The sequence below is a fragment of the Myxine glutinosa genome, chromosome 1, assembly GCF_964187855.1.
Source record: "Myxine glutinosa chromosome 1, kmMyxGlut1.1, whole genome shotgun sequence".
Classification (NCBI taxonomy): Eukaryota; Metazoa; Chordata; class Myxini; order Myxiniformes; family Myxinidae; genus Myxine; species Myxine glutinosa.
Window position 1 is genome coordinate 221546466 of NC_136261.1, and position 22066 is coordinate 221568531.

The 22066-nt window shown below is 46.6% G+C and overlaps 2 protein-coding genes across 5 annotated transcripts in view; one reads left to right on the forward strand and one right to left on the reverse strand.

Moving 5' to 3' along the window:
- ATG4B (autophagy related 4B cysteine peptidase) overlaps positions 1 to 8736 on the forward strand; it is a 146666-nt gene extending 137930 nt beyond the window's left edge. For all 4 annotated transcript variants that reach the window (XR_013624436.1, XR_013624438.1, XM_068127757.2 and 1 more), the window contains one exon: positions 7844 to 8736. Coding sequence is in view for 2 of the 4 variants with exons in the window: in XM_068127757.2 (XP_067983858.2) it covers positions 7844 to 7917 (74 nt within the window). In the remaining 2 variants the exon portion in view is untranslated. The remainder of the gene's footprint in view (positions 1 to 7843) is intronic.
- A 1-nt stretch (position 8737) lies between these two features.
- On the reverse strand, positions 8738 to 21100 carry MRPL44 (mitochondrial ribosomal protein L44). Its single transcript, XM_068127784.2, has 5 exons — positions 20851 to 21100; positions 13669 to 13942; positions 10682 to 10837; positions 10362 to 10540; positions 8738 to 9225 (listed from the first exon to the last, which is right to left on the reverse strand). Exons 1-5 carry the CDS (start codon positions 21060 to 21062, stop codon positions 9033 to 9035), a joined length of 1014 nt encoding a protein of 337 aa, XP_067983885.2. The 5' UTR covers positions 21063 to 21100; the 3' UTR covers positions 8738 to 9032.
- Between the last annotated feature and the right edge of the window lie 966 nt (positions 21101 to 22066).

The following is a 22066-nucleotide window of genomic DNA, read 5'->3' on the forward strand; positions in this document are numbered from 1 at the left end:
ATGATATTTTTCACAGCCCATTAACTTTAGGGCTTTGTTTTGTTTATATCTCATTGAATGGTGAGCACATTATTGCATATAAAGTGTTAACTTTCACACTTTCCAAATTTTATAACACATTGTAATTGGTTTGGTCTGTTTTGCATTCCCATCTGCACCCCTGGCTCATGATGCTGGGAACGTTCATGTTCCATTTACTGTGTTGATTTGACCATTGTCTACTTATATTCTTGTAGTTGTGTAAAGGTACACTGAGCTCCATTAACGTCTTTGATTGCTTATGATATTGCCTTGTGTTGGAAAAAAAAAAAAAATCTCCCAGGATCAAGAAGCAGTAATTAATTATTATTTTATCTTACCATCATTTGTCTGATTGAAACAAATGGTTTGCACAGGTTTCTTTTTTTACCCTCGCCAGAGGAGAGGGCATTTGGGTCCGTTTGTTTGTTTGTTTGTTCGCACAGAATGAGTATGCTTTTCTTTGCAACTGTTGGTCCGATTGCCAAGACATTTTCACCATAGGAGCGCCTCCTGTAAAAAAATTTTAAATGATAACTATGACGTTATATGTCATGTGGTATGGGAACCATCTTGGAAAAACCGAAAAAAATTACACCTCTATATCTCCGAAACCGCTCCATTGAAAAAATTGAAACATCTCATTGTCAAGTACTCTCCATGGGGAACAACATATATTCATGATGATGTCATCAGTGCCTTCATTATGACGTCCTAATTAGACAAGTAGAACGCTTAATCCGATCAGTTTGAAATCTCTTGAGCGTGATCTACACAAAAATTGTATGGGATAATTACGTTTATGACGTCATTGGTCACGTGTTTTGGCAGCCATATTGGATTGAACATAAATCTACATCGACAATAAACCACAGAAACACAGCAGCTAATAAAAACCACGCAACATACACCACACATACACATCCTGGCGGGGGTCTGCAATCTCTGATTAATCTTTCTTGGTCTTTTGTGGTTTTTAACTCAACTGGACTACCGTCAAGTTGAGTTCATCACATACTGAACCCTCCTGCGTCCGTCGTCTGTCGTCGTCGTCTGTCGTCTGTCATCCGTTAACACTCCAGCGTCCACAAATATCAACCGATTCTGTTCAAACTTGACATGCAGCATCCTTACCCCCAAGGACCAGGTTGGTATTACATTTCAGCCCGATCCGTTGAAAGATGGCGGACTTAGGCGACCATTTTGTTTTTGGTCATGAAAACGACGTTAACACTCTAGCGTCCACAAATATTAACAGATTTTGATCAAACTTAGAATGTTTAACCCTTACCACACAAGGTAGGTTGCTATTGCATTCCAACCCGATCCGTCACAAAATGGCCGCCATAGGCCGCCATATTGTTTTCAGCTCCGAAACGACGTTAAGGCTTTAACGTCCACAAATATTTATGGATTTTGATCAAACCTGGTGTGTGAGACGCTTGGTTGTTGGCTTTTCATTTAAGTCAAATCTAGTACAGACAACTGACCTACTTTAAAGTTGTCCAGTCAGTTCAGTTGAGTTCTGCTTCCCTGGAAGCTCTAGTTTTTCGTTATAGGAGTGAGGCTCATGGAAGAGCAAGGTATCACTGACAGTGGGACAAACGTCAAGTAAATGAACGAACAAGTAAAGAGAAGAGGGAGGTGGGGGAAGAAACTGAAACTATCAAGCAAGACGATTGAGTTAGTAAAGGTTGATGTGGTTGATACGGATCCATTGGTCAAGGTTTGGGATGATAAGAGATGGTGGTGCCCCTGGAGGGGAGGAGTGTAGGCAAAACAGCATCTGGAAAATGATTCCATAGATGGGAGAAGTGAGGACTAAAAATACTAATACTAGTACACTGAATAAGAGTTGAAGTGTGCACATAGCCTGGATTTTGGAAGTTTCAACCAGAAGAGGGTTACTTGAAGAACGCATGCATCCTCTAATTGTTGGGAGAGCCATAGGACTGGGAGAGCTGGAGCAATGTTGGAGAATAGATGGTAGACCCACTGACTGATTTGCCTGAGGTTTGAGAGCAAGAATATGGCAGTTAGTGGCGCAATACTCTTTCGACTAAAGAAAAAACAAACAGTGAAAATTGTTTACCGTCTACCTGGCTTTACTGGAGGAGGTGTGTTACTTTCGTCACCGAAAGTGGATGGAGGTTGTGTTTTCACCCCTCTCTGTTTGTCTGCTGTGAGCAAGGTATCTCAAAAGGTTATGGATGGATTCGGCTGAAAGTTGGTGGACAGGTTGGGTGCTTGACAAGGATCAATTGATTCGATTTTGGCGGATATGAGAATTTTTTTTAAGTGATTCTTCACCATTGAGAGATGGGGCCAAACACGACATTTATCACGATATCTCCAAGTTGTGGACGGATTATGTCATAACTTGGTGGATGAGTTGGGTATAGGTGTCAAGAATAAGCTGATAAAGACCGGATTCAGGTCCGGCCCATCATTGGGATACAAAACGTAAACGGTTCAGCTTGGTAGAGGTATTCTCTCTTCCGAGTGTTCAATATCATTCTATTTCCATTATTCAATTATAGGATGTGAGTGTTGCTAGCAGGACTAGCATTTTTTGCCCAACCAAGGTGGTGGCCTGCTTTTTTGAATCGCTGTACTTCATTTCATGTGTTGACGGTGTCCCATAATGCAGCGAGTTTGAAGAGTTGCAATATTGCAACCCTGACACGATGAAGGAACGGCAATGTAATTCCTAGTCTGGATAGTGTCTGGACGAGGAAATATATCGTGTTTTCGATAGTTCCTTGTCTGGACATTTTAAATCCACAGCTAAAATAATATGGAATAACCAGAATATTTCACTATGCTAGAGCCATGATCATGTCATTGTAAAGTCTTCAAAATCAAGACTCTCTGCTCACCTTCACTCTTTCATTCCTCTTTTCTCCCGCCTCTGGAACAAACTCCCCCACTCCCTTCAATCCCACTCCACCCTCCAGATCTTTAAAACAGCTGTTCACCACCATTTCTTATCTTCCCCCATCCTAAACCTTGATCTTCTCTACCCCCGCTAATTTCACCCCAAATCCTCTTTTTTGAAATACCAACTTACTTCCTGGAAGTCCTTGGTGTCCTTGTGTTTATACTTCTCCCACCCCGCCCCCCCCCCTTCCCACACCGCCTCCCCCCAAGCCCTCTCCCTCCCACACATTCCCGATGTCGCTCACAAATGTTGTGTTTATGTGCTTCCCCTTCTCTCCCCATCTTGTCTACCGCTCCCCTTTTTATATACTTTGGTTGTTTGTCTGTTTGATTTGTTTGTGTGATAAATGTTAGCTCTTTCACGAGCCTCGATTATGTATACAAAAAAAAACAAGAAAAAAAAAAAACCTTTTATCCAATAAATCAATGATAAACCAATAAGACATTAAAAATAAAATGCCATTGAATAGATCTGCAGCATCAGATATATCTCAAAAATTTCATTTCAATCGGACCAACGGTTGCCAAGAAAATTAGTTTTTAAAATGCAGACACGTACGGCACACGTATGTACATACCTGAATGCTTAACCCCGCTTTTCGCTTCACGAGCGCAGGGTAATGAAGCTGTTTGCATCATTACAACTAACCATAGGCTTATTGCCTTATAGATAGATTAGTATGCCATTGATCAGATGGCAATGTGATATCGATTTGACTTGAAACCTGGAGTTGTGTTGAAACCAAGAATTGAAATACAGCTTGTTGAAAAAAAAATAAAAAATTTGAAACACTTTTTTTTCATTTCAAAATGTAACTTTTATGGGCTTAATCAAAAAAAAAAAATTCAGCCTGTAGCTCGTGTTTACATCGGTTGCTGTGTAAAAGAAGAGACGTTTAATGCCCTCTTTGCACATCATTTCCTCATCTGATCACACCAATGGATGCTGTTCTTGATTCCAGCCTCTTGAGCATCAAGGTATTTAGCGCACTTCTTCTGAGGTTGAGTAAGCAACCATTTCTTCATGCCACACGAATAAGTTGTTTCAATCTCTCTGTGGTGGTTTATATGTTTCATCACCCTCCTGTTGGTCGCATTCCTGCTCTAATGCAATGGCCATGTGCTGTTGTTGTTTTGTTGTTCTTTTGTATATACCGTATATAGTCGAGGCTTGTGGAAGAGCTAATACTAGTACACTAAACGGAACGGGACGCAACAGGACAAAAGGAACAGTAGCGAGAAGTGGGAAACACCAACAGCAGCATTTAAGACAAGATAGAGGGAGACTTGGACAAAGAGTAGGTGTGGGGAGGAATTGGGGAGCAGGAGAGGATGCATGGGGTGGACAACATCAATACAGAAGGAAACTCTTAGGAGGGAAAAATGGAAATTTGGAAGAAGGAGGGATTTGGGTGGGTGGAGCCAACGAGGGTAAAAAAGACCATATTTTGAACACCTGTCTTGAAGACCTGGAGGGAAGAGTGAGATTGAAGAGAATGTGGAAGTTGATTCCACAGGCAGGAAAAAAAAAGAGAAACAAATGAGTGGAGGTGAGCAGTGATTCTGGATGTTGAAGTTTCACCAGAAGGGGGTTGATGGTGAACCGTGTGTGCCCTGCAGAGACCTTGGGGGGGAGGAGAGGAAATGGGGAGATAAAGCATGGAAAGAGCAGAGAGTACAACACCAGAAAGGAGGTGGTAGAAGATAGAGAAACCACCGATCTGTCTGCGATGGCAAAGTGATATGCGCATCGACTCGGCTTCATTGTGGGAGATGCCAGTAATCTTGAAGGCCTTGATCCACAACATCCACATCCACAGCATCAAACTGAGCAAAATGTGAGGCAGGAGAGCCAGTTCAGAGGAGAGAGGTGTACTCCATCAAGCTGCAGATGAGGCCTTGTCGGTGGAGTTCAGGTGCGCCAAGGAAGGATGTCGTACGAAGGAGGATGCCCATTTGGTGGCTGGCTTTGGAGGCCAACCTTGAAATGTGGTTTATCCAAGAAAGATCACAGCAAAGGGTGAGACCCAGGAGTTTGAATGGCTGTAACTCCTCAAGAGGATTGTTAAGAAAGTAGATTTGCCCAAAGCATAAAGTCCTTTTTTTGGACGGGAGACTTGGACGAATAATGGGTACGGGAGGACGCATGGGGTGCACAAGGATATAGAAGCAAACACTCGGGAAGGAAAAACTGGAAATTTGGAAGGTTGGCTAGGCTTCCTAAGGAATAGGAATTACTGACTTCCTAAGTAATAGGACTATGCCTAGAACACTGCGTTGGGGCACTCCAGCCTGGACAAGGAGAGCAGATGAAAGGATTCCGTTGAGAGCCATCTGATGGCTGTGAGAGTCGAGGAAGTCAGTAAGACATGTGTGAAATTGGCCTTGGATACCATGAGCAGAGAGTTTGGATGGCAAAGCAGGATGCCAGACTGTATCGAAAGCACAAGATATGTCCAGAGAGACACCGCTGATCTCATGTCTGACATTGAGGGCCTCCATCCATCGTGTGTGAGTGTGAGCAGCATATCCTGGTCTGAAACATAATTGGTGATTTGAGATGAGGTTGTTGGGTAAAAGGAAGGAGTTCATATCAAATGCGATGATGATGAAACTGCCATGACCCTTACTGATGATCGATACGAATCTTCCACTAATGACAAACCTCATGAAATTTAAAATGAAGGAGTGAATGAGTTTTCACTTTCAACATTAACACCCAATTCTTCTACAATACTGTTGTGTGACTGCTCTCAGTTAACACCGGGAGAGTCGTTGAAGGCAATCGAGCGTTACTCCGAGGCGTTCAGTTCAAATGTGGACTTTATATATACGCGGAGGAAGAAAGGGAAGGGGAGGGAGAAGGGTCTTACATGTGGTCCGCTGGCAGTTCCCGAACCTGCGAAAAATAAACTCAAACAAAACGGGTTTAAATATACAAAAGAAACAGGTTTATTAAAACAGATGCCGATACCAAGAAAACGCGCCGGTAAACTAAATTTCTAAACGGGACGTCCCACACACCAGATTTGAACACAAAGGGAAAGATAATGAAAGTAAAATAACAGTGTATTTTATCGTGGCACTTAGCTTAACTTGGCCATGCGTCTCACCTGAATTCTTCCAGGCCCGGGGGCGCAGTCTCGACGTGGCTCTGGTGATGGCGGGAAACCGCTCGTTGTTTGGTGCACGCGCGCAAAGCCAGGCCTCGCTGCACGATCCGCTCACTCCCGGCCCGGTGCGCGAAGCGAAGGAGCAGGCATGTGATTCGCTCTTCCAGCCGCGCCTGTCTTCGTCGTCCTTGCATGTCAAACTCCTGGCCGCGATGAAGCCTTCCCCGTGAACAAAGGACCACCATCAGAGCAAAGAGCCAAGAGTAGAATCAAGAAGCGAGAGAGGTGAGGGGCAAGAGGAAGGCGTGAGGGCAAGAGGAAAGCGTGAGGGGCAAGAAGAAGAGAGAAAATGTCGGTCCGAGTCTTCTTTTATTGATCATCTCGTGACGTCATCTGTGCCTCTCTACCGGTGACTGCAGGCTACCACTACATTGTCCAGCTCTCCACCAATCCACACGCAGTCCGCTCTCGTGATGCAGTCATAATCGCCCTTCGCTCTACCAATCAGCGAGTTGCTTCTTACCCCTGCCTTCCTGTTGGTCAACTCCCACCCATTCACTGTCCTTCTGGGCATGTCTTCGGCCTGCTCGACCTTCGTGGTGATATAGATGGTGGTGTCTTATCGGCATCGGCTGTGCTCAGAACTGGTTTCCGGTTGGTTTTATTGTTATTAGTGCAACTTAATGGGGACTTCCTGCGCTTGTGTTTATGGTGCGGTGCCAAAAGAGATAAAGGATAAATCACATAGGGAACGACGAACAGGGAATTACTTAAGCTAATCCCTGAGCTGAATAACTTGCCCCGTCCCCTTGTGATGGGGACAAATATACAACTTCATTCGACATCCTGGCTAAACATGTTCTCGACTTATTACATGGTGGTGGTTCCTCTTCTTCACGACAGTCGGAGCATGCTACCTACACAAATCTACCTGGTCTAAAGTATCTCTACCCCACCGACATAACAATACATTTGCTTTGGTGAATGTAGTTGGTTGCATCTGAGACTTGTCAAATTCACAACGATTCTTGATCTTGTATAATTTCAACAACTACGGTACCTTAAATACATGCATCATTAAATTATCCCGCGTTGTCCTTTGTGAAGTCGGCGAGTTGTCGACGGCATCCTGGCCAAATTCCAAATTCCTACCCTGATTTCCTTTGTCAGAGTGGTGACCCGTCCAGGGTTGTGAACCTCGACATGAAACTTCTTGATGAGACCTGACGCTCTGCATAGAGCATGGTTCATGATTGATCATCAAATTGTGCAGTTTCCTGTGATTTGCAACTGGTTTAATTGTTTTTCACCAGGATCTAAATGATGAACAATTGGCAATGTAGGCTGCCATATTTGTTGTACCCAAAATGCTTTGACCAGCATTGATGTCACTTCCTGTATAACTTGCTTATGTGAAAGTTACTGAACAAAAATTTAGCCTGTATTATTTTTGCAGCTTCTACAATAAAAAGGCCACGTCGATATTGAACCGTCCTTTGTACAAATGCCGAGCTAATTCCATTTTCCGGCCTGTTCTTGTCAGGCTTTTGCAGTAATGCTTTACATCTTCAGTTTTGGATTCACCTAAGTTGGTGTTCCTTTCAGCATCATTAAAAACAGGTGTTGCAAATTGGGAAACTTGCATTGCACAAGGTGATTGTCACACTTCATAATGAGATCATCCACGTTTAGCAGAGACGAAATGGACTTTTGAATCGAGTGAAATGTGATGAACTGTTTTTCTTCCTAATTTCCTTTTTTTGTTGTTGCAGATTTCACAGCAATCGAGAAGCCGTTTGAACGGTTCTATGACTCCGATGAAGAATTTGAAATTTTGCACCTGTAGGATGGGGGTGGGAGGGAAGACTGCATCGCAATATGGTTTGTGAGTTATAAAGTAGTGGGATCTTGTATCAACAAGAGGTGCCTCAGTGCAATTTATATTCTGGCTGTTTGTGTGGAGTTAAAGGGTGACTGGCACACTTACCCTCTTGGACTTATGTATGATCCCACATTACATCGCTCCGCCGATGGGACAATTCCTTCGACGTATAAAGTGCATCACTTAGCTAAAATGCAGAATTTCTGCACAAAACGTACATTGTTGGACTCGGAAAGGAATGTGGCTTTTAATTAGCTCAATTTCAACAGTGGGGGCTTGGGGGTCAACAGAACTGAAAACAACAGATTGCACCCATTCCATTAGAATGGTGGAGATGATGCAGTTTCTTCGTTTTCTCCATTGTCCCTCACCATTCATCAATTTTATACTTTTCTCGCTCCATTACACCCATGTCACATGTGTAGTTATGTTTTATATTTCCAAGGAATTTTGGAGTTGGCAATTTTATTGCTACGAGTTTTCCTCCATGTTTACATTTGATTGTGTGTGCAAAAAGGATGTCGTTCACATTTTCTATACACTACACTAGAATGTATTAAGATCTGGTGAAACAATGATTTGGATGCCTGTTTAATGGAATATTGCGTTAGAGGGGGGAGCGGGCGGCTCATTTTCCACAACGGTGGCCTTTTGAAAGATCGCTTGCACCATAAAACAATGGTGCGGAAAAACGGTACCCATTACCAAAAAAGGTCATGGGTCAGTCCAAGTTGTATGTAATACTCTGTACATTTGTGCCCAATGAAATGCTTGTACATTGCAGTGCGTTTCATTCTTTATTAGTCTGTGTCTTTCACAAAACAATATACACCGTTAGTTCAAAAATTATTTTACATACGTGATAGATTTTTTTCATTTTGCTTGCAGGATCACTATTCTTTTAAAGCTCGTCACTGAGCTTGACTTTTCTTCTTTATTTAAAAATAATGAAATATCAGATCAATATCCCTGTTGCTAAATAAACGCAGGATTAACTGCAGGCTGCGGCTGATCCTGTTTATCAAGCTTCGATGTGAGAGACAAACAAGGTTTGGCCGACATTCTATTGATCTAACATGCTAAGCAGTGCTCCGCTGGGAAGTTGTTTCCTCGATGAGCTGCGTAGGAAGTGAATACGGAGTGGTTGGGCGAAACGAGAGAGGACGCCGGTTGTCTGTGAAGCCATATAGATGGCGGAGAGCAGTCCTTGCTGCCTCTTCTTCGGCTGCAAACAAGCCGTCTCCTGGAGCTTCAGCCAGCAGGTTCCCAGCACTAGAAAAGTAAGGCACAGTACAATGTACATTATCATACTAAAATATGCAATTTGGTGTCCATCTGTCTGTCTGACCGCAACACATTCGGTCGTTGCTTATTCAATCTCAACCAAACTTGATAGGAGGACTAAGGATCACACAATGGAGATTGCAGCGACATAATTTGTCCCCCCTCCCAAAGGGGGTTTTCCGCCTTGGGTGAAATCCGTGTTGGGTGTGTAGATAGCTTATCATGATGTTTTTCTAAGGACGCTTCGAAAACAAAAGTAATACCAACAATAATGATAATAGCATAATATTTGTCATTAACCACCTTTAGAGGCCATTTTTCCCCGCAAGCGGGGGTTGGCCTTTTTCGGGAACCGTGGTTGTTATTGTTTTTTGGTCCCCTTTTTGAAGCAATGTTTTACGGCCGGATGCCCTTCCTGACGCCAACCCTTTTTGCCGCCTTTAACGACAAACAGGGAATTACCAGTGAACTGGTACTCAATTAGCCGACCTCGGAAGGATGACAGGCTGAGTCAACCCCCCTGGCGTTAATTCAGCGATCGACCGGGATTCGAACCCAGGATCCTAGGATCCTAAGCCGGCACCCTAGCCGCTAGCCCAACACCAGGGATTTATAATATTAATGTCATTACAAAAACAATATTGATGCTAATTATAACGTCCTCCCCAAGGGTTCATTCCTCCTTCGACAAACTCCATGTTAATGGGTATAAATAGCTTGTCGTGGTGTTTCATGGAGGCACCCCTACCGGAAGTAAAAATAGAAACCACAAACGCATACGATTACCTTTTTAACAGTCACAACTGCTGTTTAACACTAAACTGAAAGGGAGGAAACCCGACGTGAGGCATCATACGTTTATCACGCCCCCCCCCCCCCCCACAGACCCAACCTAGATCTACTGTAATCTATATACCCCTGAGAGGATAATATCACCCTTCCTGCCACTCTTGTAGAGTGGGTGTACTACTTTATTACAGTTAATGATCCCAAACCCAAATGATATATGTATTTGCTTGGTTGGTGCAGAGAGGTTTAGTGTATGAGGGTGGTAAAGCTGTATTAGTAACAAAGTAATAATCATAAATAGGTTTGCAGCTTCAAAATATGACGTTTGCTTTAACCTGTATATTCCAACAAAGTAAATGGGTAGGAGTGTATGGATGCCAGTCTGGCGAGTCAGCCTGGTCTCTGGTGGTGCCTCCCCACACTTTTCCATCTCCTGTGCCAGCACAGCCATGGGGTCTTCCACTGACCAAACCTCAAACAGGTCCATCCATGACAGCGGTGGCAACACAAAGTCCTGTGCACATTCCAAAGCAAAAAGAGCCAATATTTAAAATATTGGGTTACCTGGCATCGTAAGGAGCAAACTCCGAAACATGAAGCAACCAACGAAATGCACCTGTATAGAACTGAACAGCCACCTGCAGATGAAACTCACCCGGACAAACAGTTCTGCCCTCTCGCTTCCACCACTCCTCGCAATGGCCCCCAGCACAGCGAAAACTGCGCTCCGAAGAGTCGATTTGGAAACCGGGAACTCTGCATCCACAATCAGCTCTGCCATGCCCAGGTCACGGGCAACCTTCGCCAAAGCCTGACATGCAATCCAAGCAGCAATAAGCAGGAATCCTGCTCCGAGTTGATTGTGAGAAAGGAAGCCTTATTATGCATTAAATAAGAATATTTTATATTTAAGATTAAAAACCATTTCATATTTGCTGCTTAATAGTAAAAGCAGTAATTACTCCACTGCCAGCCTCAAGAACAATCGACTGTCAAAAATTGCTTGTGAAATATTTGCACAGCATTAACATCATACTTTAATTTAAATTCTCATTACTGAAGTAGACTGTAAAGTACGTATTGTTCATGGGAATTAACTTTCGCAGTTTTTCTTTTTAAAGTTATTTTGTGGTATGTAACTATGCCCATCAAATGTGATCACAGTTCCCTGCCCTCAATTTTCATGGAGATTACTCAACAGTTAAAAGCACGAAAGTTATATCCTCACGAAAGATAAATACTTTGCAGTATGTGGTCATGATACGAACCGAAATGCCTGTTTCTTGCAAAAGATGCAACTGCAGATGAGATCCTCTAAAAATATTCAATGATAAACCCTAGAACAGCAGATTTTGCGATTTCTATCCCTTTTATTACCTCCGACACCGAAGGTGGATGGAGGTTTTGTTTTCATCCCTGTCTGTTTGTGAACAAGATATCTCAAAAAGTTATGGACACATTCAGATAAAACTTGTTGGAGAGGTCGCGTATGTGACAAGGAAGAATAGATTCAATTTTGGTGAAGCTTCGAATCCGGATCAGAGCATTTTTAAGTGATTCTTCACCATTGGGAGATGGGGCTAAAACCGACATATATACACAAAGAATTAAGTTAAGCACCCCCCCCCCCGTTTTCTTACAACCTCGCACATTACAAGTTTGTTGTCGTCAAAACAGTGTAATATACCCATGATATTGCTATATTTTCTGGAGAAGTGATATTATGGTCACATAAAAACATAACAATCATGCCGTTTTCAATATTTTATTCTGAATAATTTAAGGTGAAATTTTTTGGGAATTTTAGGCATATTTTCACCTCAATTTAAGTATGGAGCTATAGGTCCATCACGGACAGTGTGGATGACGTTTATGTTTTCTAACGTACAGTCATTGTTCTGAGAAGACCTCTAGCGATCTTTGCGTCAATAACGTGTGTAGGACCCACGTGATCGGATCACTGACTCAACCCTACGTCACAGATGAGTGCACTCATCTGCATTTCATCAATGGATAATTGCTAATGTCATACCAATCATTATTTGATCTCACATACCTTAGAATATATGCCAATGTATACATATACACAAAGAATATATATTAGGGGGTGCTTACCTTAATTCGTTGTGTAGGGGTGCTTAACTTAATTCTTTGTGTATAGTACGATATCTCAAAAAGTTGTGGACAGATCTGGACGAAACCTGGTGGACAGGTTGGGTGTTTCATAAGACCGAATCGATTCGATTTTGGTGAAGATCCGAATATGGATTCGGATACAATAATTATTTAATTTTTGAAGTGATTCTTCACCATTGAGAGATCGGGCGAAAAGCGATATATAACACGATATTTAAAAAAAGTTGTGGACGGATTCAGAGTAAACTTGGGGGACGAGTTGGTTAAGTGACAAGAATAAGCTGATTGGATTTTGGTTCAGGTCCGAATCCAGATCCGATCCATCAGTGGGATAAAAAACAAACTGGTCAGCCTGGCAGAGGTATGCTCTCTACCGAGTGCCGTTCTAGTTTGTTTATTAGTTTATTCCTGGTACGTGAAAAACTCTGCAACCCATGCCTACATAAAACACCTTTTTTGGAACACTGGCTGCATTTCCATCCAATGGGTAGGCAAAAAAATATCCCAAAAATATTTTTATCAAAAAAATAAAAATATATCAAAAAAAAAATGTTTGTTTTAAAATATATCCATGGGTAGGCACCCCTATGTTTAAAAGTTGTCAATTGCTGAAGAGGTTGCGGAGAAAATGAATTTAAAAGCGAATAAAGGTGAAAGAAATGAGGACCGAGGCCGACATTCCACAACATGGTCAAGGATGGTTGTCGGTGCCTAGTAGTAGTTTTAAAGACAGGGTGAGTTACATTTACAGAGTTGCACTCATCCACCATCACTCATCAAATAAATTAATTACAGCAACAAAAAAATCGTGTACCCCCCAAAAAAGTACTATATCCCAAACATTTTATTGTTGTGGCCAATTTTTGGTTGGCAGCCGACTGCGCGTTTTATTGGTTCGGGTGTGTACAGCGTGCAAACGTGCTCAAATTCTCCCATGGCTGAATGGCACAATTAGCAGCCATTAGTATTATATGATGCAGCAGGTGCAGATGTGTATCTTGTAGCAGACAGAGTCAAACCGTTGGAATTTGTTAATAACTACGTGTGTATTTTTTGATTTGAAGATTTAGTTGAGAACCCTGCTTGACCATCAGCAACATTAAAAGGATAAGACCACGGACAATCCTCAAAAGCTGGCATCCATGGGGAGAAGAAAATTCCTCCTTAAAAAAATGCCCCACTGAGTACGGTGCCATTGTTGTGACGTCTCTGATACCCAGATTATCCTGAGAAGTGTGTGTGTGTGTGTGTGTGTGTGTGTGTGTGTGTGTGTATGTATAATGTGTGTATGTGTGTGTGTGTGTGTGTGTGTGTGTGTGTGTGTGTGTGTGTGTGTGTGTGTGTGTGTGTGTGTGTGTGTGTGTGTGTGTGTGTGTGTGTCAGCTCTACTGCAAGCTTTAGATCCTGTAAAATTGGACAGTATTAGTAATTACCATTTTAAATAAAAAGAGGAGTTATCGATGAATCAGGATTGATGCCCATCACTATCCCCTGCCCAATACCAACCTCCTCTCCCAGCAATGCTTCGGTCAGTGCCTCCAGGGCAGATTCTGGCAAGGCAGGCATCGACTCAACAATCACACGATTCAAAAAAGCAACAGCCAGCCGCTCGCCCTCTTCTAAAAGCTGTGTGCCTTCTAAACACAGCTCACCACCCTCATTTCCAGAGTAACACTGCTTGCTGAATGCAAGTCGAAGTAGTTGTCGTGCATCTTTTTCACCCAGTCGAGCTGTAAAGGCCAGCAGCTCAGCATCATAGTCCCAGTTTGGTTTCTGGCTCCTATGGCGGGACAACATGGAGGTGAACGAGGGAGTTAGAAAACTGATTTTAAAAAACATTTTCCTCATTGACGATCAACAAAATAAAGTGGTCAATAAGTTGATTACTTTTTGTGAATAGGGGCAGGTGAATGTGGTTGGTGGAGGTAAGCTGGCATGAGATTGTGCGTGTTCTGCTTACTTGAGGCGTTAAAAGGAAAAGTGGGATTGAACAGACTCGGGAAGGTGGCAAAAAAGCAAGAGAAAACTAGAACGGCACTCGAAGAGCGCATGGTCTCGCCTCACACGTTCATTTTGCACAAAAAATACCATCATCAACTGAACATACTACTATTAGGCCCACTGCTTTTATGGCCCATATACCCATATCATCCATGACATTATGGCCCACCCTTTTATGTCACATAGTTTCTTGGCATGGGTTATGAACATCAAAAATGTAATTATTCACTCACATTAGGTCATAGATCAGATATATGAAGTTTCAGATTTTTCAGATAAAGATTTCAACTCAACCAATTATGGCTGAAATACCACTTCACCGATGTCATCATCATTATCATCCTATATATGGGGAGTTGACGCCGTCCCAAGTTTCATTTTTTGTCGTTAAGTGGTTTTGGAGAAAATGATGTCCAATTTTTTTTTCCTGTTAACCCAATATGGCTGCCATACCGTGTAACCTATGATGTCACAGTTAGCAATAAATTATTCTCCATTGGGGATTTCCTCCTATGTATAGAGTTTCGCATTGATTGGACAAGCAGTTGCAGAGAAAACTATTTTTAAAGCGAAAATATGTGGACACAGACACACACAGACAGACAGAGACAGGGGCATTACAATAGTCTCAACTAACAAGCAAGAGAAAAGAAGAAAGGAGTGGAGGTGACCACGACGCCAGGGCTTTGCAGGGTGAAGGAGATCGCTGCAATAATACATGTATCCTGGAGAGGCAGGGGAGTGAAAGTGCAGAGGGAGCAAGACCCGAATAGAGGTGGATGAAAGCAATCCACCAACCAGACTGCAATGAAAGGCCAGACAGCAAGTGCTGCATTTTTTTTTTTTGCAGTCAAGGCTCACGGAAGAGCAAGAACAGAACAGAGCATGAGGTAACAGAAAAAAAAACTAGAAAGACACTCAGGAGAGTGCACAACTCCACCAGGCTGAACAATTTACGTTTGTATCCCACCGATAGGCCGGATCTGGATTCAGACTTGAACCAAAATCTAATCGGCTTGTTCTTGTCACCGAACCAACTCATCCACCAAGTTTTGTTATAACTCATCCACCAAGTTTTGTCATAACTCATCCACAACTTATAGATCATGCCAGATATCGTTTTGGCCCCATCTCTCAAGGGTGAGGGATCACTTAAGTAATTTAAAAACTATCTGGATTCGGATCTTGACCAAAATCGAATCAATTCGTCCTTGTCACACTCCCAACCTTTCCATCAAATTTCATCAGAATCCGTCCCCAACCTTTTGAGAAGTCCTGCACACAAACAGATGGGTGAAAACAACCTCCATCCATCACAGATGATCGAGTTAAATAGAACAATAAAAAAGACCAGAGGAGTGGGGCGAGGGGGTGTAATGCAGTGTAAAGGGACAAAATACCAACAGCAGCGGAGAGGTACAAAATACCAACAGCAGCGGAGAGGTACAAAATACCAACAGCAGCGGAGAGGTACAAAATACCAACAGCAGCGGAGAGGTACAAAATACCAACAGCAGCGGAGCGGGACAAAATACCAACAGCAGCGGAGAGGGACAAAATACCAACAGCAGCGGAGAGGGACAAAATACCAACAGCAGCGGAGAGGGACAAAATACCAACAGCAGCGGAGAGGGACAAAATACCAACAGCAGCGGAGAGGGACAAAATACCAACAGCTGCAGAGAGGGACAAAATACCAACGGCAGTGGAGAGGGACAAAATACCAATGGCAGTGCAAAGGGACAAAATACCAACGGCAGTGCAGAAGCACAAAATAGCAACGGCAGTGGAGAGGGACAAAATACCAACACAGAAGTGTAGAGGGACAATATACCAACAGCAGTGGAGAGGGGCAAAATACCAACAGCTGTGGAGAGTGACAAAATACCAACAGCAGCGGAGAGTGACAAAATACTGTTGCGGAAATGGAGTACGGCACTCCCCTTAGGGGGGGGGGGGGGTTTTAGTCCCCCTTCTATTTTCACTAGCCGTCTCCGCTCCTGAAGCTGCCCAGCTCCCTCCAGTGAGGCAGGTGAGCAACCTCGTTCAAGACCGCGGACAAGATGTTAATTGCCGAGCGGATTAGCAGCTGCGGCTCGAACCGTTAACAGAAACTAACCCGATTCTGAACGTTGGCCAAATCGTGCCACAGGTATTCAATGGGGAAATCACAAACGAAACGGATGTAAAGGAAAGAAGGCAAGGTAGGAAGAACAGGATTTATTACTAACTATTATGTACACAATCAAAGAAACCAAGGGAGATGGAAAGATACGAAAATAAAGACAGAAGGAGTAAGACACAGTGCAAATACTAACTTACCTATCTATACAAGCTTACTTAAACCCCAGGACAACATAAAGGACGGACGACAATCAGACTTACACGGGGAATGATAGGAATGAATGGCAGGAGGTGGATGGCTGGACGGACGAGGAGGTGGGATCACAAGGCGGGAAGGATGCGGGTGGTTGGTATGATCGCGCGGCTCGAGGTGAGCAGCCGCCGACCCTCCTCAATCGTCTCTGCACGGCGGCGTTACTTCGCGGCCGCAACTGCCGTCAACGCTCAAAGCTGCCGTGGTCAAAAGCTGCGGTGGATTCCGCTGCGGTGGATTCCGCTGCGGTGGGGTGAACTCGAGAAACGAGTCCGAGGTCACTTGGAGCTGGTGGGGGCTTCCTCGGTCATCTCCTTCCTCAATCGTCTCTCTTGGTGGGCGTCGCGCCGCCGGTTATATAGCCCCGCCCTACCAAGCTGTGCCCACCGAGTCCTGGTTGGGCGCAAGGGCTTCCTGGCTCCACCTCCTGATGACGAGGTGCGGGCCACGCCCGTAATGTAGCTCCTCCCCCTTCTTCTCCGAGGCTTTACCACGTGCGTAATGGCGGCAATGCAGTTGGCAATAGAGGCTTTGAGGGAATTGAAAGGGGATCTATCTTATTTCAATTCGGTGCAATGCAGAGTCAACTAATGGGAAACACAGCCTTAAACTAATACACATAATAAGGAAATAACTATTTAGAAGGGTATGTGGTGGCCTACGTGCATGTATATGGACTAACTAAGAGGACGACCTTTGACCTTTACACTACGGAGGTATTTACAAGGAATCATTACATTTTACAGAGGGTGATATTTACAACAATTACACAGGATTCTCAAATCCGCAACAATACCAACAGCAGCAGAGAGTGACAAAATACCAACAGCACCGGAGAGTGACAAAATACCAACAGCTGTGGGACAAAATACCAACAGCTGTGGAGAGTGACAAAATACCAACAGCTGTGGAGAGGGACAAAATACCAACAGCTGTGGAGAGGGACAAAATACCAACAGCTGTGGAGAGGGACAAAATACCAACAGCTGTGGAGAGGGACAAAATACCAACAGCTGTGGAGAGAGACAAAATACCAACAGCTGTGGAGAGGGACAAAATACCAACAGCTGTGGAGCGGGACAAAATACCAACAGCTGTGGAGAGGGACAAAATACCAATGGCAGTGTAGAGGGATAAACTCGAGTGAGACATGGAGATGGAGGTATACGGTATTTTGGAAATAATGACAGCAAGGGGAGGACATGGGGTGAAAAAGATGAATACAGTCACCAAATCTCAATCACAGAGGTAAAAGGAAAACCTGGAAACCCAGAAAGAGGTGGGCTTGGGGAAGGTTAATGGGGGTAGAAAAGATGATGGTTGTGGATGCGGTGTGAGGCGGTGATCTGAGATTTTCACTTCTTTGTGAGAAATGTCAATGATTTTGCCAGCTTTGGTTTCTACAGCATCCAAGAGAAGCAAATATAAAGTGGGAAACCTGCTTAAAGAGGAGAGAATACTTCATTAAACTATGGACATTGGCCTTGTATGCTGTGAGATGTTCAGTTAATCAAGGAAGGTCTTAGTACAACAGAGGATGCCCAGTCTGCAGCTCATTTGGTTGCTGGCTTTGCGATACGGTCTGCTTCGGAGAGGTCATGATGGTAAGACCCAGAAGTGGAGCTTCCGATGGTCAATAAAGAGTGTTTATTAGCCAATACTGCACAGACAGTGTGTGTATATGTATATGTATCAGTGAGTGAGAGATAGATAGAGATAGATACACCTGCCTAGATTAAACGACATTTTCAATGTGTCAGACCAACATCAAATCAATCATTTCCTCTATCCCATGCATCCTCTGCACCTCCAACTCTTTATGTCCCATTTCAATCTACTTCCACCTCAATTTTGGTTTGCCCTTTGTCTTGCCAACTACATCACAGCGCACATCCCACCCACCTCCTCCCAGCACACGCCCCCCCCCACCTCCTCCCTGCACACACCACCCCCCCCCCCCCACACACCTCCTCCCAGCACACGCCCCCCCACCTCCTCCCTGCATTTGCCTCCCCCCACCCACCTCCTCCCAGCACACACCCCCCCACCCCAACCAACCTCCTCCTCCTCCCAGCACATGCCCCCCCCCAAACCACCTCCTCCCAGCACATGCCCCACCACCCACCTCCTCCTAACATCCCCCCCCCCCTCCTAACATCCCCCTCCCCCACACCAACCAACCTCCTCCTCCTCCTCCTCCCAGCACACACCGCCCCCCCCCCCCAAACCACCTCCTCCCAGCACACGCTCCACAAACTACCTCCTCCCAGCACACGCCCCCCCCCACCCACCGCCTCCCAGCACACGCCCCCCCCCCACCCCACCCACCGCCTCCCAGCACACGCCCCCCCCAACCCACCGCCTCCCAGCACACGCCCCCCCAACCCACCGCCTCCCAGCACAAGCCCCCCCGGACAAGCCCCCCCCCACCCACCGCCTCCCAGGACAAGCCCCCGCCTCCCAGCACAAGCCCCCCCCACCCACTGCCTCCCAGCACAAGCCCCCCCCACCCACTGCCTCCCAGCACAAGCCCCCCCCCCACCCACTGCCTCCCAGCACAAGCCCCCCACCCACCGCCTCCCAGCACAAGCCCCCCCCACCCACCGCCTCCCAGCACAAGCCCCCCTCCTCCCAGCACAAGCCCCCTCCTCCAGCACAAGCCCCCTCCTCCAGCACAAGCCCCCTCCTCCCAGCACAAGCCCCCCTCCTCCCAGCACAAGCCCCCCCTCCTCCCAGCACAAGCCCCCCTCCTCCCAGCACAAGCCCTCCCCTCCTCCAGCACAAGCCCCCCCCTCCTCCCAGCACAAGCCCTCCCCTCCTCCCAGCACAACCCCCCTCCTCCCAGCACAAGCCCCCCCATCCTCCCAGCACAAGCCCCCCATCCTCCCAGCACAAGCCCCCCTCCTCCCAGCACAAGCCCCCTCCTCCCAGCACAAGCCCCCCTCCTCCCAGCACAAGCCCCCCTCCTCCCAGCACAAGCCCCCCTCCTCCCAGCACAAGCCCCCCTCCTCCCAGCACAAGCCCCCCTCCTCCCAGCACAAGCCCCCCTCCTCCCAGCACAAGCCCCCCTCCTCCCAGCACAAGCCCCCCTCCTCCCAGCACAAGCCCTCCCCTCCTCCCAGCACAGCCCTCCCCTCCTCCCAGCACAGCCCTCCCCTCCTCCCAGCACAACCCCCCCTCCTCCCAGCACAACCCCCCTCCTCCCAGCACAAGCCCCCCCTCCTCCCAGCACGAGCCCCCCTCCTCCTCCCAGCACAAGCCCCCCCCTCCTCCTCCCAGCACAAGCCCCCCCCCTCCTCCTCCCAGCACAAGCCCCCTCCTCCTCCCAGCACAAGCCCCCCCTCCTCCTCCCAGCACAAGCCCCCCCTCCTCCTCCCAGCACAAGCCCCCCCTCCTCCTCCCAGCACAAGCCCCCCCTCCTCCTCCCAGCACAAGCCCCCCCTCCTCCTAGCACAAGCCCCCCTCCTCCCAGCACAAGCCCCCTCCTCCTTCCAGCACAAGCCCCCCCTCCTCCCAGCACAAGCCCCCCCCCCCTCCTCCCAGCACAAGCCCCCCTCCTCCCAGCACACGCTCCCCCCCCTCCTCCCAGCACACGCTCCCCCCCCTCCTCCCAGCACACGCTCCCCCCCCCCTCCTCCCAGCACACGCTCCCCCCCCCCCCTCCTCCCAGCACACGCTCTCCCCCCCCCTCCTCCCAGCACACGCTCCCCCCCCCCCTCCTCCCAGCACACGCTCCCCCCCCCCCTCCTCCCAGCACACGCTCCCCCCCCCCCCTCCTCCCAGCACACGCTCTCCCCCCCCCTCCTCCCAGCACACGCTCCCCCCCCCCTCCTCGCAGCACACGCTCCCCTCCCTCCTCCCAGCACACGCCCCCCAAACCACCTCCTCCCAGCACACGCCCCCCAAACCACCTCCTCCCAGCACACGCCCCCCAAACCACCTCCTCCCAGCACACGCCCCCCAAACCACCTCCACCCAGCACACGCCCCCCAAACCACCTCCACCCAGCACACGCCCCCCAAACCACCTCCACCCAGCACACTCCCCCCAACCCTAACATTAAACACGCCCCCTAACCACCCACCCACCGCCTCCCAGCACGCGTTTTTTTGGTCGTGCAGATCCCCAACGAACAGCACACAATGGTTGGGGCCAAATCGTATTTGAGCTTGTAACGTGAGCAGCAAACAAATCGGCCTCTGTGATACAACTCGTTTAAAGTTTAGGGAACACGTGTGCAGCTTGGGAGTCTTCCCAGTTTTTTACTTGGAATACTAAATAATATGAACATAAGGCTGAACGCTGCTAACCTTGGTACCTCAATCGGCACCTTTCCTCGGTTGAGGTCACGTTCCTTGCGTACCCAGGCTTGCAACCATCGTTTTCTGCCCCACGCAGGGACCGGAGGCCAAGGCTCCGGCTGCACGTCAATAGACATCGTTCGAAGCAACTGGGACAACACTGGGCGGTGAGATGAAAGAAAGGGACATAGAGATCGAACTCCACACCGAAACGCGGCCATGCTTTCCTGCCGGTGCCGGATCACGTGGTGAAGAAATTGTCATCGAATATCGAAAGCCTTTTTCGTCAATTGCGTCATACACTTGTACATTTCATCAACCCACACAAAATACGAAATATAAACTCATAAAGGAGCTGAAGCGTGAGCAATGCGGAATCAAATTTCAACAATACTGTACATACCGTCGCAACACCACCGTTTACACCGCCACAGAACTTATCATTAATCAGAGCAAATAACCTTAAACAAGACCAAAAGTCTAACAGTGGCGTCGCCGGGCTTGTAAAATATTATAAACCACAAACACATATGATTAGCTTTTCAAACCGTTGCTAATGCGGTTTATAACATTAAACAAAGAAATTTGGAGGAATCCCGACATCCGTGAGGTAAGTTTTACTTTGAGAACTGAGCGTAGATCTACTGTAATCTATATACCCCACAAGGGTTCAAGTGTGCTCATTTACAAAGCAGCTAGCTAGCGCTTGACATGCCAACCGTTCCTTAACGGTTTTGAATGGAGTGCTTGCTCCAATGCTTAAACTATTTGGCGATCTCTCCACAAGAAACTTGGTAAATGAACACACACCTAATATTCTTCAGACCCGACCATATATCGACTGTAATCGATGTACTCCAAAGAGGAATGACCTTTCCTGCCGCTCTCGGAGTGAGCGGGTGATTACCGTTTACGCCGTAATGACGTGGCGTGAACTGTGAAGGCCGGACACAAAACCTCCGCTTGCAGGAGTTGCGGATGACGAGAGGGCGAGATACTTCTTGGCTTGTTCAAAGCTCCTTTATTCCAACAGAACTAACTCGCGACCGGAACTCATGCATTTTTTATAACACAAAATCACTCTTAAGGGGGCGTGGCTCCAAAAACCGAGCGCACGCCACGACCATACCATCAATAGCCCCACTGGTCCCGTGCCTGTGGATTATTTCCCAATGGGGTAACCGCCACATGCGCCCTCCCCCCCCCTCCAGAATTCACTCTCAGG

What these genes read in the sequence shown, in the direction of transcription:
- MRPL44 (XM_068127784.2), bottom strand. Translation starts at nt 21,062, where the DNA reads ATGGCCGCGTTTCGGTGTGGAGTTCGATCTCTATGTCCCTTTCTTTCA. An exon ending in AAGCATTGCTGGGAGAGGAG is followed by an intron (nt 10,838 to 13,668) that starts GTTGGTATTGGG and finishes ATTGCATGTCAG; the next exon opens with GCTTTGGCGAAGGTTGCCCG. An exon ending in GGGCAGAACTGTTTGTCCGG is followed by an intron (nt 10,541 to 10,681) that starts GTGAGTTTCATC and finishes GAATGTGCACAG; the next exon opens with GACTTTGTGTTGCCACCGCT.